Source organism: Vigna unguiculata, chromosome 2 (assembly GCF_037176805.1).
Source record: "Vigna unguiculata cultivar grain cowpea cultivar isolate G323 ecotype 2 chromosome 2, ASM3717680v1, whole genome shotgun sequence".
NCBI lineage: Eukaryota > Viridiplantae > Streptophyta > Magnoliopsida > Fabales > Fabaceae > Vigna > Vigna unguiculata.
Window position 1 is genome coordinate 17,956,879 of NC_140793.1, and position 18,696 is coordinate 17,975,574.

At 33.1% G+C, this 18,696-nt stretch overlaps 3 protein-coding genes across 6 annotated transcripts; 1 reads left to right on the forward strand and 2 right to left on the reverse strand.

Annotated features, from left to right (window-relative positions):
- The first annotated feature begins 1,065 nt into the window (after positions 1 to 1,065).
- Positions 1,066 to 1,946, forward strand: LOC114174099 (endonuclease 2-like). 2 transcript variants are annotated; one of them, XM_028058852.2, is made up of 4 exons: positions 1,066 to 1,224; positions 1,316 to 1,490; positions 1,616 to 1,674; positions 1,766 to 1,946. In XM_028058852.2, exons 1-4 carry the CDS (start codon positions 1,114 to 1,116, stop codon positions 1,793 to 1,795), a joined length of 375 nt encoding a protein of 124 aa, XP_027914653.1. In that variant the 5' UTR covers positions 1,066 to 1,113; the 3' UTR covers positions 1,796 to 1,946. The 2 variants fall into 2 exon arrangements, with proteins under 2 accessions (XP_027914653.1, XP_027914654.1); XM_028058853.2 differs by lacking the exon at positions 1,616 to 1,674 and having other exon boundaries at positions 1,796 to 1,946.
- Positions 1,947 to 3,834: 1,888 nt separating this feature from the next.
- On the reverse strand, positions 3,835 to 6,724 carry LOC114174098 (acyl-acyl carrier protein thioesterase TE3, chloroplastic-like). Of its 2 annotated transcripts, none has more exons than XM_028058851.2 (5): positions 6,512 to 6,724; positions 6,096 to 6,196; positions 4,759 to 4,868; positions 4,491 to 4,586; positions 3,835 to 4,413 (listed from the first exon to the last, which is right to left on the reverse strand). In XM_028058851.2, exons 2-5 carry the CDS (start codon positions 6,193 to 6,195, stop codon positions 4,297 to 4,299), a joined length of 423 nt encoding a protein of 140 aa, XP_027914652.1. In that variant the 5' UTR covers position 6,196; positions 6,512 to 6,724; the 3' UTR covers positions 3,835 to 4,296. The 2 variants fall into 2 exon arrangements, with proteins under 2 accessions (XP_027914652.1, XP_027914650.1); XM_028058849.2 differs by having other exon boundaries at positions 6,462 to 6,721.
- A 4,520-nt stretch (positions 6,725 to 11,244) lies between these two features.
- Positions 11,245 to 15,955, reverse strand: LOC114173147 (B3 domain-containing transcription factor VRN1-like). 2 transcript variants are annotated; one of them, XM_028057390.2, is made up of 7 exons: positions 15,765 to 15,955; positions 13,543 to 13,628; positions 12,690 to 13,242; positions 12,443 to 12,594; positions 12,076 to 12,334; positions 11,810 to 11,973; positions 11,245 to 11,677 (listed from the first exon to the last, which is right to left on the reverse strand). In XM_028057390.2, exons 2-7 carry the CDS (start codon positions 13,609 to 13,611, stop codon positions 11,414 to 11,416), a joined length of 1,461 nt encoding a protein of 486 aa, XP_027913191.1. In that variant the 5' UTR covers positions 13,612 to 13,628; positions 15,765 to 15,955; the 3' UTR covers positions 11,245 to 11,413. The 2 variants fall into 2 exon arrangements, with proteins under 2 accessions (XP_027913191.1, XP_027913193.1); XM_028057392.2 differs by lacking the exon at positions 15,765 to 15,955 and having other exon boundaries at positions 11,543 to 11,677; positions 11,751 to 11,973; positions 13,543 to 14,019.
- Positions 15,956 to 18,696: the final 2,741 nt, after the last annotated feature.

Consider the following 18,696-nt stretch of genomic DNA (forward strand, 5'->3'; position numbering starts at 1 on the left):
AGGATAAACTTTAAAATTGTTGTTGTTGTTTATTGTATAAATAATATATTTTTATAGTCCGAACTTTTAAAGGATTATATTATTATACTTTTTATTTCATAAATCTGTCTTTGAATATTATTGTAAAATGTTTTATTTTATTAGTTTTATACTACTAATTACAACCCATATAAACAAATCATTGTTCAAATTTTTAGAGTTCAATAACGAAAGAACCAAGGGCACGTGAATGGAAAAAAAAAGGAATACTTGTGCTAAATGCACTTGACTAAAAATATAGTTTTTCTAGCAAGAGCTCTTTTAGTGAAAAAATTGTTTCTAAGTCAGTATATTTATATATCTTTAGGGTAAACTTTAAATGTATTTTGAAGCCCATTGATATTTGTAATCCCATAAAACAACATTCACCGGAAAGAGATACATTAACTATTTAACTATTGACAATATTGAAACTCACCTCAACATCAATTTCTCCTTAAAATCGATTCATGTCCAAAAATACTCAAATCTGACGTTAAGAGTATCTAATACTTTTAGAGAGATTAATTATTTGTTAATAAATAACTATTTTTTATGGTTCTAGGTGCCAGTTAAATTCTTTTTCACCCACACACCTTCGTTACTTTTGTAATTTAACAGCTATAAACGAATAACTTCCTCAAATAATTAATTTGTAAGAAAATGAAATGTAAAGCTTGTGACTCTTTAAACCATAAGAAAAACACATTGAATATTTAAAAAAAAAAAACATAAGTAACACACGTTACCTTTAAACCAATTTAAAAAAAGAAAACACATTGAATATTTTTAAATAAAATAAAAACAAATTAAAATTAAAATTAAAACATTAAAAAATCACATTAAATTAACTCAAGAATATTGAAATCAAAAATACTAATTGAACATAAAAAAAAAAAAAAAATCATACATATTGAAGTTTTAAGACTTTAAAGTTTTAAATAAATAAAAAATGATGTTATTGACATGGATAACTCGAATCTTCCATTCCATTCCATTCTCATAAACAAAAAAACTAATAAGTAAACCTTTATTAAAAGGAGCATATACATTATATATATTATCTGTATGGTTTGAGTGGTACAGTAAGGAAGAATGGGTTGTTGTAGAATTGAGGCAGTGGTTATACTGTCACTCATGCTGGTGCTTCCAAATGCAGAAGGATGGGGAAAAGATGGGCACGCCATTGTATGCAAAATTGCTCAGGTTTCTCTCTCTTTTATCTGTATCTTGTGTTCCAACATTCCATTTAGTGTATCACTAAAATCTTTCTTTGGGTTAAAATTTGAATTTGCAGGCTCGCCTCGACACTGCAGCTGCAGAAGCTGTGAGCAAATTGTTGCCCAAATCTGCAGAAAATGACCTGGCTAGTCAGTGTTCATGGCCAGATGATGTGAGAAAGGTGATTCCTTGGTCTTCCGCCTTGCACTTTGCTGATACTCCCGACTCCGTTTGCAGTTACGACCACACCAGTAAGTTGCTTTTTCCTCTCAAATCTTTCAAATATTTTCTTCATCATTCTTTAGACAAAATGCAGATCTTACCTCGAAGTGATACTTTATCTTATACATTTAAATTAAACTTATGCGTCTGAAAGTGCCGAAGATGCCTGTAAATGGGCCTATAAAGATGCCACTGAAGGTGCAGTACTTGATGGTAAGCAATGAGAGATTTGATAGTTATGAAAAAATTTCTTTTATCGATTTTTCTTTTTTTTCTAACTACAACATGAAAATGCACTCTGCAGATGAATACTTCTTGTCTCGTTTTCCGATAGTGAATTTGCGGTTAGCTCAAGGAGGAGTTCGATTGGCTGCAGCTCTTAATCGTATTTTTAACACCAAGTATGCAGCGGAGATGTAGTGTGATTGGATCATGATGGTTAATAAAATGATTTGAACGGTGAAACATTTTATATTTATTTTAAACGGTGAATCAAATCTTGTTAAGAAATTGTTATTATTATACTATAAAAACACTACAAGAAAATTTAATTATAATTAGTGTTCAATCAGCGAAAATAACAAATAACGAACGCTAACAAGTAATTAGTCTCTACCTTGTGTCAGTAGAAAAAAGGACTCTTTGCCTCCACTAAATACGGAAAAGGTAATAGTATGAACTAAACTCATATTTAGGAGACAATATAAATTTAACATTAATTTATTATGAGAATGTAACATTAACTTAGTCAACTCAAAAACAATAAAATTTAATTATTTATTAACAAACATTAACCACCAATGCCCACACATAGTTACAAGTATTGGCAACCGAAACCACCACCCACTTCACAAGAAAAGAGAGTCTCGACGTTATAATGGAGGGAGGTGCAAGGGAATTCACGACGCAAGGAAGGAAAAATGGAGTGTGAAATTAGGGTTTTAGAATTTTGATTAAATTTTTAGTAAAGGATAAAGTGGAGATATCATAAATTATAGGGCGTGCAAGAAGAAATGCCCCAAATCCAATTTTTATTGTAATTTGAAATTCAATGCCTATGAAACAACTCTTAAATAAGCCCAATTCCAAATGAAAGTGTGATTTGAATTCATGATTTGGTTATCAAATTTAATTTAAAATGAAATTCCAATTGCAGTATGACAATTGGTGTTTAACCTAATGAGTTTGAATTTGAAATGAAAATTGGCCAAACAACCCAAAAGCCTAATAACCATAAACCCACACTCAACTCTCAAATTGCTGTCAAAACTTTAGAAAACCCTAGCTAGTGAAACCTTTTCCTTCTCAATGACCTTCCACTTCAACATTGGGAACCTTTACCTCAACCAACAAAGCACCTCTTATGCCTCTCACCAACACTTTTTCAACGACCTTCCATTTCAACATTGGGAACCTCGTTTGAAACACAAGTTGTCAAATATTATGTTTCTCCATGTATAAAACTCACTTACGCAAACATGAGTTCTTACCAGGTTTAGGATATTGTCACTTCACATATGAACAATCATGTTAGGACCAAATGAATTAGGGTTTGAAATGTCACGTAAAGGAAAAAACTCCAACACCCAATCAGCTCATCCAAGACACCACTTCTTTTGCTTCTCACAACACTAAGGGCTTCTGCTTCTCAGTGGTCAATATACTGATCACGCAAAGATGGTTATACAATAGACTCACAAGAGGATGGGAATATTGTGTTATTTTGTTGGAAAATTATATTCCAGAGACAGAGACAATATATATATATATATATATATATATATATATATATATATATATATATATATGAAAAAGAAGCTAAATTAGTTTGAATGTAAGAGAAAAACAGAAAGAATACGAAAAAGTGAGATGAATGAAATTTTAAGTTACCAGTGTAATATCCAATTTTAAGTTAAATGTATGTCACTAATATTATAAAGGATTACCAAAAGTAATGTCTGTTTATTTCAGACTCGTTGACTTTAGCAATATCAATAATCACACTCAAAAATTTAAGAGATTTCAGTTAGTATACATCGTATTGCTGTGTTTAAAAGAATCTGTTACATACCATCAATTCTTTTATAAGCTACCCGATATCATCATATAAATTAAACTGCACATAACCAGGTGGTACATGGTTGCAGGAGAATGATAAATGTTCAGTTAAATTGAATCTGCACTTTGCAAAAAGTAAAATTATCTGTTTAATGGGGCAAGCAGAGATTACGTGAGTGTTTAGGTATCAGTTGACAAAGGTTCCAATGACTGTCAACGGAAGTGAACTAATCAACCAACGAAGTTGAACATATTCAGTGAAGAGGAATGTTGTTCCAAGCATGTACAACAAAAATTTTAAGTATGCAATCCGCATAAAACGAAATAAAGGCTATATTGCTAAAAATCACCTTCTGATCAGTTTCAGCATTATTGGATCTGGAAATTTCCATCTATAACATTTCAATTCTTCACTAAGTTCACGTTGTGTTTATAATTGAACAAGCATGGCAGCAATTTCCCACAGGGCATTTTGTCAAACACCTGAAGAAACTAAGGATACAGGGACATGGAAAAATGCTTCAAGCCTGTAATTCCTCCCCCCTCTTTAAATTAGGCCAGACAAGGCGTACAGATTTAGAAAAACAAGAAAACTGAAAACACATTTGTTCTTTTTCAGCATCATGAATTTAATATTCTTATACTTTAAAACTTCATTGGTGGATCCATTACAGAGCACCGTTACCTCCTTCCCACTCACAAGCTAAAATAAAGGCCAGCACTTAAATAATTGAATGCTCTATTAACCAATAAGCTATAGTCATCTGGTATCCGAATTTAAGAATCCTCAACTCGAATAAACTTTACCAATTTAGACTTCATGTCCGCTGGAATTCTTACAGGACGATAGTTTTTGTCAAGCCAAACCGCAGTAGCCTTAGCTTCCAAAATAGGCTGCAACCAATTCACCAAATATCAACACATATTCATAAAGATGGAAAAAAACTATGTGATAAATTGTGGAGACAGACCTCTTGGTTTGGCAGCTTATAAATGAAGTGTTCAAAGTATAAACGAGCAGCCGAAGAGTCAGAAATCCTAACCCTTACAATAAATTTGTCTCCACTCTGGTTACATGTTCTTAAAAGGAGAGCAAATATTAGTAAACAGAACTCGCTTATAAGAAAATCATATCCTTCTTTTAGTGTACTAAAATGTATTAAGACGTTATTTACACTACATCACAACAAATGTATATCTTAACATACAGAAATAGCAAGCAGAATCGGAGAGGCTTACTCTTAGAGGTGCAAGGAATTTGAGAGACAGTTCTGATAATGCCAATGCATCACCAGTGCGAGCCACGGCATCACAATTAATACCGATGCTTTGCAAGAGTTCATGACGACCTAACAAATATGTATGGAATTTGATCAATTTAGACATCTAAAATAGAAAGTAGCATTTTAATTGACAGTTGTCACACATGAATGAACAAGGATAACTTAAAATGTTTGCAGATCATCCAACTCAATACATTTCAATTCAGTATCATGTTAATAGTCAATCCCCTCATAATAGCAGTTATACTGGCTCAAATATACCAAAACAAAGCTCAACAGAAGAGAGGAAACATTTCCAGAGCATATACACGAATTGTAAGAAAAATATTATATGTACAAGAAACAAATATAACTATAGTGTGATGATGAACCATTGTATTGCATCTAAATTAGAACATAAAAGCTTTGATGCAACCATACAAAATATCACTCTGTTTCATACTGCAAATATCCTTGCGTTGGAAATAAGTCCTCGACTCAGGCTCCATAGGTTATTTCATCCCAAGTGATGAATTAAATGCTTGGATAGGGAAGTTCCAAGAAAATCGATGTTCGACCAACATGCTTGGAATGACTCATTTCTATTCAGTACTTTTTCTCCCTCTGTGATTCTTGTAGTCCAAGAAACACCCAAAATCACTATTCTTGAGTTAATAATACCAAGAAATATTTCAGTGTCCTAGCACTATTTTCTGTGTTATTCTCTCTTCTTCTCTTATAACCTAACAAACGTTCATTTGTATATATGACTTTCTTCTTTGTCAGACTTCACCTTCATTTCTTACAAACTGTGACTTTCTTCTTTGTCAGACTTCACCAACTTCATCTTGCATACTGGACGTGAGAATTTTTCTTTCAGCAAGATGTTATTCTGAGGAATACACTTCAATGAAACTACACATGTGACTTCTAATAGTTTTACCAGGAAACTGTATATGTTCTAATTCCTTTCGAACCAACTCTTTTGTCCATTTTGCAATAAAGTTCAGAACTTGTCCAATAAAATTCCTTCACAATATTGCTGTCATAATCAATACATGTGTTTTATAAGGAATTGGGAAGAAAGATTGTAAGTGTTTTACAACTTGCTTGTGCTAGTCTGATTTTGTTGTTTTACCTTCATGATTTTTACAAACACTAAAATATATCAAATCTAGACTGCGTTGTAAATTCAAGATCATGTTGTAAAGAAATAAAAAATGTAAATTCATGTTGATAGGATAGTTCTAATTCATGTATCAATAAGAGTTCAGAGTGCGGAAAAATTTTAAGTAGAAGCTCATGAGATCTCACCGTGCTGGCAATAACTTGCATAAATTGCATTGTTGACCACACCGTACTGATCCAACTCATAATCACGCACTGTCAGTTCGACATCACAGAATCCACTCATTCTGTTACATCGTAAACAATCGTGAGGTTATAAATTGCATGAAGTTATTATTATATATAGTCTGACATTGAATACATTAATCACTATTTAAAAAAGGAGCACGAATGAAAATTGCCCATCACAGTAAAAAAATAGAGAATTAACGCAATTCCAGGTGGGATCCGTCAATTGCACAAAAATGAAGCCCCGAATTGAAGTTCAGTTCTTGAACGCACAGGTAAAAGTTTAAAGAGTAAAAGAAGGGATATGTCAGAAATTGCAGTTACCCTTTGCCACCTCTGAGATCGAAGAGTGGTGTAGAGGCGCTGAAACTCACCGGAAAAACTGATCGGAGTACCGGCGGATTGAGCGGTCGGCGGAGAAAAGGAAAAGGAAATTGGCGTACGGGACGAAACGACGTCGCCTTGAGGAATAACGTGGGAGGTAATGACACCGTAGAAGCGTGATTGGAGAACATTTTTTTCGAGAGCAATGGGATTGTGACAGTAGGCGTTATCACCCATGTTAATGCTTTTATGCTTTTCTTGTTCATAATGCTTTCAAAACCGGTGGGTTTTAGGTCGGTGACAAAAAGGTAATTTTTCATACATGCTAAAATAAATGAAAATGGAAAAGAAAAATGTTTGCAAGCGGAAAGCACGATATCATACGATATTAGAAGCAAAGTAATTTCAAATTTGATAACAAAATTATAACTACAAAGAAGAAATAAAACTTAAGAAAAAATATTTTTCTCTCACAACTGAAATCGTAGAAGTGTGGAAGTGAGTCAACCCATCACGGGTTGAGCTGAGCTGAAAAATAATCAGTTTAACTCGATTCACTTTTTAGTGAACTAGAAATATTACAACACCGGTTCAATCAATCACGGATTGGTGGGTCGGTTAAGTTACAAATGTTTTTCTTTTACAATTTGTCTTATATATCTATTAAATTACAATAAAAGTGAATTGATTTAATTTATCATGTATGATAGTGGAATCAAAGTGTTCATCTAATTATCAAAATATTAGTATAAAGACAATAATTAAAAATTAAAGTATCAAGTATCAGCATATATAACTTGACAAACAAATTAAACATTCAAACTACTCAAATATTATTAAACAATGTTCTAGCATTTAAAAATATAAAATTTTGAACCTATATAATTAGAATAGTAAATCATATTATAAAAATAATTAGAAAAAAATGTAAGAAAATGTTGGTAGGTTAAGTGGGTCAACCCACCCTCAACCTGACTCGAACTAGTCTAACCCGTGGATTAAGTGAGCTGAGCTTAATTCAACACACCTTTGAAAAAATTAAATTTTTCTTACCCCAACCTTACTTAAACCTGTGGTGAATCGAATTGGCTCCGAGATTGGAAATTGAAATTCATTGTAACATCTCTATGTAATCATTAACACATGATAAGATATTCAAAAGGAGAAAAAGATACTTAAGAATGTTGCATTATAAAATGATTATGTCTTTCTCATTACATTTAATTATCAATATACATATTGGAATTCTAAATTTACACGTTATTACAAAAAAAATAGTTAGATATAAATCAATTTTTAGATAAAAATTAATTAATTACTATATATAGATTAATTTAGATATTATTTTATAAATTAAAATTACTATATCTAAAATAGTATAATATAATTGATTTTTGAATTACAGTTTAAATTAATTTCTAATATTAACCCAATAAAATTAGTTTTTAAATTAGTCTTTAATTTAAAATTAGAAATTAATTTATAATCATAATAATAAGTAGTTAAAATTTATAAACTCTAGTCCCACACAAATTATAATTTTTTATTTTAGATATCAATAATTATTAGTTTATAAAATGATATCTAACTTACTCAATAGAGTGATTAATTATTTTAATTCCTAAAACTTATTAAAACTTATTGTTACTTAATTAAGAGATAAAGTTTAGCTTTAATGGTCTATCTTGTTGTACATGTAATATAAATAAGAATCTTATACTCAATGAGTAATACATTCTCTTATCCAAAAATGAGTTTTTATCTTTTTTCACTAGAAATTTTTTATCTCTATGGTAAAGTTTATCATTTTCCTTTTCATTTCTTTTTCTATGGTATGTATAATCTATTAGTGGCTTAGCAAAGTCGGACGGTTTTGTAAGACCAAACATCAAAGGTACACACGGTTTTGTTGTTTAAAATAGAATCCATCAAAAACAACACCATGGTAGCTGCACGATTTAGTGGACTACAATGTTTTTTTCACATGTGACATTTAATAATCAAGAAATTTGATGGGATTAATTCATAAGAAATCTATCTTTGCTACTTGTAGTAGTTCATAACTGTCATTCTACTTTTTTAAATAACGAGATTACTAGCAGTATCAGTACACTTTAATTATTTTTTAATTATTAAGGATTTTCTTATTATGTCTTTTGTTTTTCCTTTGAGATTTATTGTGTATTTGTGAACTCAAAATCTTTTTCCTTTAGGGGTATGGAACAAATGATTTATTTTATCAATAACTAATTTTTGCTTCTAAAAAATCTACTTGGAATGTGTTCCACCAAAATACCTATCTACTTTCATGACATAAATTACTCATTCATATGAAAAAATAAACCGAACATATATAAATGATGTAATATGAGATTTTAACACTTTGAAGTTTACACATATCCTAACTATTTTGGGAGGAATTATTAACTTAATTGGTCCCGTAATATACAACCATTCTTGGAACCATGACAAATGGTATTATAAATTTTTTTAAGGCTTGTGTACTAGTAATGTTAGTGATTGACTTTTAACAAAATTTTATATCAAGCTTCATGATAATAAAAATAATTGTAAGAATGGGGTTAAAAGGTCTAGAAATTTTAGTTTTAATGAGCAGTGTTGGTTTAACTTAAAATGTTTCATCCGTTTAATTTAAAATGATAAGATATAAATTTCAAATATTAAATCCAGATTGTGTTGTAAGACCCGAATTAGACCTATCCCGTGTATCCCTCAGCTCTATTAGTACTACATAACTTTCATTGTTTTAATAAAATTATATATAATAAGCTTTCATGTCTCTATAGAAAATAATGGAAATTAAATTTATTATTTTATAAATGTACTAATATTACGGTCTATAAAATTGGAATTACTTAAAAATAAGAAAATTAAATACCTAGTGTTTCGGGTATAGGGGTCAAGCACCTATCTCTAACACTCAAGCTGTCCTTTAAATTTTTTTTGTCCAACACTCCACAGTTCGTTGTTTCGTTCTTTCTCCCGTTCGGTTGTTCAGACGATCGGGGTACTTGTCTAAAAAGCTCTGATGCTTAAGTCAGTTCGAGTCCGATCATGATAGTGCAATTAATGTTGTTGGACCGCTATTTATAGTTTTTGATATGGGCTTGTGATTAGGGTTTTCTTAATCACGACCCAATTGCTTTTTAAACTTGATTACTGACTTGTATTACTTTAATTCACTTTTAACTTACTGATTCAGTTCTGGTGTGGCTGCCCGACCAGAGGACCGTGCGTCCTGGCGGTTGTCTCCATAAATGTGGAGACAAAGTTCAATTGGAATGAACGCGGAGGCCGTTCGGTCGCGAACTCCCTTAAAGCACACCAGAGAGATTGTTGCATCAATAATCCAAGGAATCGTCTGCCTGTAGCGGACGACCTGCAACCACTTATCTTTGGACCTCCTGACTGATGGTTTGACTAAAGATGACGATAGGCCATACAGTACACCTAATATTAATATATATATATATATATATATATATATATATAGTCACACTTGATGAAAAAGAAAATACTTTAAGCAAGTGTAAGAAAAAGATGACCTTGCATCAATTATATAATTATATAATATATAATATTCAAAACAAAAAGTCATGCATCAGATTATATAATATAAAAAATATGAATCTCTCACCATATGCAAACATCATTCCAAAGAAAGACGTACTCTAAAGAGAAATGAATCCCTATATGAACAACCTTTTGAGTCCTACGTAAAGAGGCACAACAACCATAGGAGATCTGCAATAAATGTTTTCCTATTCTCACCTCTATGATGATGAGCATCTTCGTGAGCGGCTCCGATCTTATTTGCTTTTCTCTGTGCTCTGTTTTCTTATCTCAGTAGTGATTCGGAGAGATCTTCTGCTCTGGCTTTCCTTCTTCATGTACAAACCCATCACCACAATATAAATGGTGTAGGTTGACTTCTAATGTGGGGATATCAAAATTTTGGAATTTTCATTTACTTACTTTTAAGATCTATATATTCATCAAGCTACTCAAGTACTACAACTAGAAGAAGCTCTTTTCAAAACATGAAGTTATGCTACTAGAAAGACAAAAAAAATAGAGAAAAAAATATCTGATGAAAATAAACATGTAGTATACATCTTTAATGCATTTTCCAACATCTTATCTAAACAACTTTTTAATGTTTAATAAATCAACCAAAAAAGTATTTTTTTTAATTAATTTATACGAAAAGAAGATCAAACTAACATGATATAAAAAGTAAGATAAAGAACAAAAATTAGTCAAAGTTAGGTATTTCATCCGAGTCTACCAGAGAATCCATTCTCTTTGCATTAACATACGAATTGTCGTTTTTCTTAAAAATATTACATTCAATTTTAATTTTTAATCTGGAATAAAATTTGTTCTGAAGAATTTAAAGCACTGAACACACTTAAACTATTAAATAAATAAATCTAAATGAATCCAATTTATTGCACACATTAGAGTGTTCCGTTAACTTCACATTAGTATATAACTAAGTAATTAATTGGTAAAAATCAATAGCACAAACTCCATCTATATTTTTTTTTGTTATTATCCTTAAAATAAATCAACTATAATCATATGGAAAAAGAAAAACATTGAAATTGGAACCGTTCCTAATTACTCTTTCTAGATTATAGGAACATTAAGAAAGAATACAAAAAGTTTTTCCTTTAAAATCTCCCTTGTAACGATTAAATATCTTACATAACGATGGAAACCATGACAATGAGACAAGGAAAGATGATAAAAACAAAGAGAAAACGAAGACAGGCATTACATATATTAGCAGATACAAATCCATTCACATACATCTCATGGTCGTATTAGGAATCCTCGAAAGACCCAACAATTTGAGATTGAAGTGTAAACAACAGCAAAGTCATTCCAATGAAGTGAAGTTAAGAAGTTACATATAGATAGAGCTCTTAATGCATCACCTCACTGTGATCTCTAAAAACATGAACATCGAGTGTCATAACATCTCTGTTGACCAACTCAAAGACACAAACATCTCCAGCTCGCAGTTTATTTGCTCTTGAAAACGTGGGCCACCCAGCAGAAAGCGTGCCTGATAAATCACTTTTAGTTAATACAATGGTTACAGGCCACAGTATATTTCTGAACTGCATCATTATCGAATCATGATTCATCCCTAGGAAATACTTCCTCGCAAAGTTTCTCGGCACACGCTGCATCAAGTTATACATACATGTTAACAGTTATTAGAACAACATAAAACAACTTATGAACGAAAAACAACACCTGTTGGAAGACAGCATGACATTGTGAAACCCCACAACTAGTGCTTAACTAAACCTCACCGGGCATCTGGTTGTGTTTCCTTGCCAACTTAGAGTGCTCATGAAAAAGGGATTTTCTGATGAGAATTCTCTGGCTTCTTCACGTTTGCCTACTAAAGTTCTTACACTTGAACTCCCACCTCTAGAGGTAGTTGCAGGATGCACTTTTCTGCTTTTTGAATGATCTATATTTGCAATTTCACAGGAATCAGATTTTTCCTTCACAGTATTTGTTTAAATTTCCTGTGTTGGATTTTCAATGTAGATAAAATGAAATAAAGGATTACCATGTAAAATGGGTGTGCTAGGTTTTCCTGCAGATGGGATAATGGAAACTCTGAAGGCCAGACTCTGGATCTTCGTTATCAGCTCAAACACACAGACATCATCCACTTTCAGATTATTTTCTGATGCAAAATTCGGCCATCCAGCAGTAATTCTAGGACCAGACAAAATTACAGGCCAACTTCTCCCATCCATGACCTCAAGGACAACTGCTTTTGTTTTTTTCTTCAAATATTGTTCTGAAAATTCTGACGGAATAACCTGGGATTTTTATTTTACAAGGTAAAATGTACACTCTTGGGGATTATATTTCTGCTGCAACAAAAGAACATAACTCATAACAAGCGATATATTAACTCAAATGCTCACCAGGTAATCTGCATTGATAAAGGATGGCCTCATAACAAGCTTGAAAGAAGGATGCATGGATTTAGAAGTACTCGTCGCTCTGTTTAAAACCGAGGAAGTTAATTGCTCCACTTTTGGGCATTCACCATGAAAAATGCTTTTTCCCTTTTCTTCTGAAAAATCAAACATGTCATCAGTAAGTTATGAAAAATTGGTCTCCCAAAATTAATTGGATCCACACAATGATCTCATGTTGACATTCATATACCTTCTAACTTCTGCTTCGTAAATTTTTGCTTTTGCAAACCAGCACTTCTACTTTGATCATGCTGATGCAAATTTACCCCATTGGGGCTTCGTCCAGCATCTGTAGTGATGCTATTCTTCATTTTCTTACAGGGTTGAGAAGGTGACTGTGTATTTTTGACTCCGCTCTTTCGGATACATTGCTCATCCAAAATTTGCTCAGAATCATCACTAATCTGCACAATGTTGTCTGTTTCATCATGAAATTGTTCATCCAAAGTTTCAACAGAATTATCAGGGTTGTCATGAGTGAAGTGGGAACGGTAGTCTATTTCAACAGCACTTTTGTCACATATGTGGACATCAAAACGAGAAATTCCCACGTATTCAAAAAACAGCATGTGACCATGATCTAGAGAATAGCGTGTTGCAAACTCCTTCCATCCTTCTTGAAACCAAATCTCACCATCATGCTTAGTCCACTGTATTTTCCATTCAGTACAATCTGGAAGGTTGAGGAACACTGGATTTGACATGCCATCTCCACATTTTGCAGTGAATTTTCCTGGAAGTTTCTGCAAAGATTCTGCTTTTAACACGAATGATGAAATTCACATGCATGACATTTTGTAAAACCCCAAATCCCTATCTTACAAATTCAAATATCATTACCAATAAATAAGGAAAATAATAGTATATCATAAGCATGGATCAGGCATGCAGAGATACAGGAGTGGTAGTTCAAGTTTGATTTTATACATATTATCACATTTGTAACCAATAACAAACTGTAGTTGGGAAAGAAGACTCATTTCGTTTGATGCTACTAAAATGAACATCAACTTTACTATAAAATACTGAATATTGATTCTTACCAGTAACCCATGTGCAAGACTTGTTCCGGGGATAATCTTACAGAAACGGATGTTGCAGGGGGGAGTCATGGATGCTTAGATTATACCTGAAGATCAAAACTCAAGGGAAATTCTGATTTAACAATTGAAACTAACAAACAAAGGTCAGCTTCTTGAGATGCTAAAAAAAAAATTAATTTTTTTGTGCTACACCTAGTTGAATAAATGCGCATGGCTCAAGCTTAAGAGAGTACCATCTAGTTTTTTGTAGTCAAAGTCAGATTGTAAGCTGATTGGACAACACGAATCCTGATTTTAAAAGTTTTTTTTTTTCTTTATTGAAGGTTTTTAACATAATTTGAAGAAGTGAAAAATAAAATTAAAAAATTCTCGACAACAGTTTAAAAAAATGAGAAAATATAATATTATAATATTAAAAAATAAAAATAAGATAATTTTAACATGTTAAACTTTATTTTTAATGACAAACAGTTTATGATGAAGCATAATCGATTATGTTTAAAACGTAATTGATTATTTGTGAGTTTTAAACGGGGGGATTATAACACGTGTATATATTGACGTTAGATATATATATATATATATATATATATATAAATTGTTTATTAATTAGTAATACTTTTTTTATAAATTTATGGTAAATATTAATTAGTAAGAAAATCTGCTATACGTTGTGTGCCAACCAAATGCATTTAATAAAATCGCCCCACTATAAGAAAAAACAATTTAAGAAAGATATAAACTACTAAAACGTGGACCTCCTCTTCATGCATGCTTCATTTTATTTTATAATAAAGGAAAATTATATTTTGACAAAATTTTATTAATAAACTTTTGACAAAGTGAACATGACAATATTTTAATAAATAAAATAAATAATTAATATAATTTGAAAAGAGAAGAAAAATATTTAGTATTAATTAAAAAGTAAATTTTGTCAAACTTTATTAAAAAAAAATTTGTCAAAAATCATAGTCCTGTAATAAAACATAAAACATATATTGCTGCCGCTGCTTGGAGGTACTGTTACAGTAACAATAATGGTACACGCGGCTTAAAACAGGTTCACACCTTTACACAAACACATCGAAATGAAAATAACCGGGCTCAAAAAAAATAGCAACCCGCGGTGATGTATAGTGAATATAGACATGCTCTAGAGAAGTGTAACGTGAAGGTGTATATCTATAAGGGTGAGAATCATGCATCATTGAACATGTACAGTGCCATAAACAAGGGTAAAACATTCTTACCGACGAAAAATATCAAAATGAAGTGAAAAAATATTCAATCCTTTAAAACGTATTTAATTATTTGAAAAATAAAAGATATTAAGTATTAAAACGTTGTGAATGATCATACAGAGTTTATAACATGTAATTAAAAACTAAAATAAAGGTCGAAACTTTAAGATAGGTCAAATAGAAAAAATAAAACCAACAACACAGGTGCAAAATAATAAAATGAGTGGTGCAGTAAACAATTAACATGCAATGTGCAGGTAATATGGAGGTGCAACGAATAAACACAAAACAAATAATAACTCGGGGTGTAGGATTATCACATGTGGTGGTGCATGAAGTATATAAAACAGCAAAAGCCCAACAAACAAATAATAACATAGGGTCTAGACACTAAAATGAAGGGTGTAGCGAGTGAGGCTGGTTCGCCGGCGACACAAGTGGACGCCGGAAACGTCGGCGTCATTCGCGGCGACTCATTCTCCCTCTCGCACGCGGATTCCAGCACCCTCGCCACCCTCACTACCGGAGTCGTCGCCAGCGCCAACCTGTTCAGTCTCCTTCTCCCTCGTTTCTCTTCTTCCCAGACCCCAAGTCGTCCATTCCTCCACCGCCGAAGAATCAATGCCGCGCCTCCCGCCATACCGCTCGAAATCTGACTAGCCGGCGACGATGCCTTGTATTGATGATTAATCCCCTCCTCTATTTCTCTGTTATGATGATTAATCCTGACTGATTTGAATATTGCCTTGTATTTTTATCTGTGCTTGTGGCTCTGTATGAGTTTATGAGTGTTTGACGGTGGGGAAGTGAGAATGATAATGGCGTGGTGATTTGTTGGCAGAGGGCGTGTATGACAACAACATCTTTGGTATACAAGCATAGCATAATCGTGTGGCAACAACAAATGCAGTAGATGAAACACAACCAGTTTCACACAATGTTAAAACATGTTGTTCCTATGCAAGGTGTAGTACTTACCTCTTGGAGTTCCTTTCTCGTGTTGTTGGCCTCGTCTACTAGTTCTCCTCTCCTCTTTTGCCCTCTTTGATTCTAAGGGTCCTTCACGTTTTTGTTGTCTCTTTATCTTTGTTACTTCAAAGTTGAACGAGCCCCTGTTAGTACCATGCCACTTTTCCTCTTTTCTTCATATTCTGTTTGAACTCTTTTTGAAATGACAAAAGGACGAGACAGGTTGCCTTCCGGTACGATTGTCATCGGGGTGCAGCAGTGATACAGACACAGATACCCAATCTTTCCCTTTTCATGCCAAGATCAAAAGCGGGGGAAAATGTAAAGATTTTATCATTTTTCGTTGCATGGATTAGGAAAGGAATAGCTGGACAGGTTTCAAATTAGTTGACTTTTCTATCTTTTTTTCATATTATATATATATATATATATATATATATATAAATATTAAAATTAAAATAAAACAAAATGGAATAAAAAAATGATAAAACAAAAAAAGATGAAAATTAAAATTAAAATTAAATAAGGAAAACTAAAATAAGATAAAATTAAAATTAAAAAAAGATAAAATAGAATAAAATAAAAATAAAATAAGATAAAAAAATTAAAATAAGATCAAAGTAAAAATAGAAATATACATCCTTACTCAAACTGATGTCCACTTCTTTTTTATTTTTCTTTCTTCTTCCTAATTATATTCCAAGTCAATTTTTTTTACTGAACAAAATTAGGTATTGATACTGTCAAAATTATTTTATACCATAAAATTGTCTCTTAGTCATTTTTAGAGCATCTCATGAGGTCTCTCTAACCACCTTTCTCTAGAGTTGGTCCAACCTCTCTAAGAGCACCATGAACCAGCTTCATCCCATCACCAAAACCTCCAAACCGAGACATATTTCCTCTCATTACTTTATTGCTTTCGCTAGCCATTCTTTACCATAACCACTATTTTTCAGGCTTCGACCTAACCTAGCTTGACGAGGAGGCTATCACAACCTATATTTAGGAAAATAATCTTGAATGGGATTATTATTGATCACTATCATTTATATGATCAAATTAAGTAGTAATAGAACATCTAATCCTTGATTGAAACATCTACTCTATTCAAAATGTGAGTGTAGATATGATTAGTCAAACCAATTCGTCTCCACTGATGTAAGACCCGTGAAATTTAAATAAGTAAATAATTAATTATTTAATAAATACGGGTAGTGGAGCCTTATGGCATTTAACTCTGCTTTTTTATGACGTGGAATAGTACTAGTTCCAGTACAAACAGGAAATTTGGCCACAGTTATTTTTACTATTCTACCCCGGTTTCAAAACTGAGGCATATAAAGCCGAGGCCAAAAAGGTCACTTTTTTGCCTCGGTTGAAAACCGAGACATATTCAACAACTACTACCTCGGTTCTATAGGCAACCGAGGCCTAATGAGCATTAAAAAAAATTAGAACTGGACTTTCTGCCTCGGGTCTAGTTGCAACCAAGACAGAAAAGTGATTAAAATTAAAAAAGAATAGGGGTTGAATACTTTCATCACTCAACAACCCAACAAATCCCACTTTTCCTTGTCCAATAGTTTCCTGCTCTTCCTCGAAGCCACTTTCACACGAGCCGAAACCAGAGGTGCCTCCTCCACCAGTCACCGAACCCAGACTGCCCTTAGCCTTAGTTGACTCAGACTCATTTTGGTCATTCAATAAATCTGATTTCTCCATTTTCCCTCTACATCAGAATCATCAATATAATCACTATCACTTTCATTCAATTTCCTCTTCCCCATCCTGCAAAACAAAAGGGACCACCATTACACACATAAAGGACAAAAAATAAATTAAAAAATGTAGCAAAAAAACCACCAACCAATGGTGGTTTTGTGTAGCACTGCGCGACCTCTATCCTCCACAACACTAACAGTAGCTGTAGTAGTGGAGATGTGATGAACAACGATGGTGGACGCGCACATCAGTGATGGCGGTAGTTGCGGTGGACCCGCACAACAGCGAGGTGGACGCGCACAGCAGCTTTAGCGACAACTGCGATAGATGCGCACAGCAGCGGCGGTGGACGCGCACAACAACGACGATGGACGCGCACAGCAGGCGGCAGTTGCGTTGGACGTGCACAATAACGAGGTGGACGCACACATCAGCGATGACGACAACTGTAGTGGACGCACACAGCAGCGACAGCGGCAACTGCGGTGGACACGCACAACAACGACAAAGGTAGCTACGGTGGACGCGCACAGTACTGACGGTGGATGTGCAGAACAGAGGTGCCAACGGGAGCAACACGAAGAGGATGAAACAACAACGCGCATAAGAGGGAACCAGTGGCTCGCGAAGAGAAATGCGAAAAAGATTATCTATTTTCCCAATTTTAAACCCTAGACAGAACCTTTCCCCTTCCACTTTCTGTCTCGGGTACACATAGAACCGAAGCATAAACATGCACAAAAAATTAAAAAAAATAATTTTTTAATCTAAATGACCGTATCTGTCTCGGGTGCGCTTTAACCGAAGTCATAAGAACGTTATGCCTCCGTTTTAAAGAAACCGAGGCAGAATCTTCGTCATTCAGTTTAAGAATGTTAACAGAGCGGGAATTTTGAAATTTTGGACAAACATTATGCTTCGGTTGGTTTTGAACCGAGGCATATAAGTTCATTTAAATTTCAAAAATGCCACCGCTTTTTTATATGCCTCGTTTTTAGAGGAACCGAGGCATAATGGCCGAGTTAGAAAGGCAAAGTTACAGTAGTGTAGCTTAAGTGGTTGAGAGTACTTAATTGTGTGAGAGGTCTTAGGTTTGAGTCCTAGTTAAGCCATTTATGTGTTATTTAAGTTATTATTAATTTTAATAAATGTATGATTATGTGAGTGGTAATATAGTCTTAGAATTTTAAGAATTATCATGAAACATGCTTTGGTT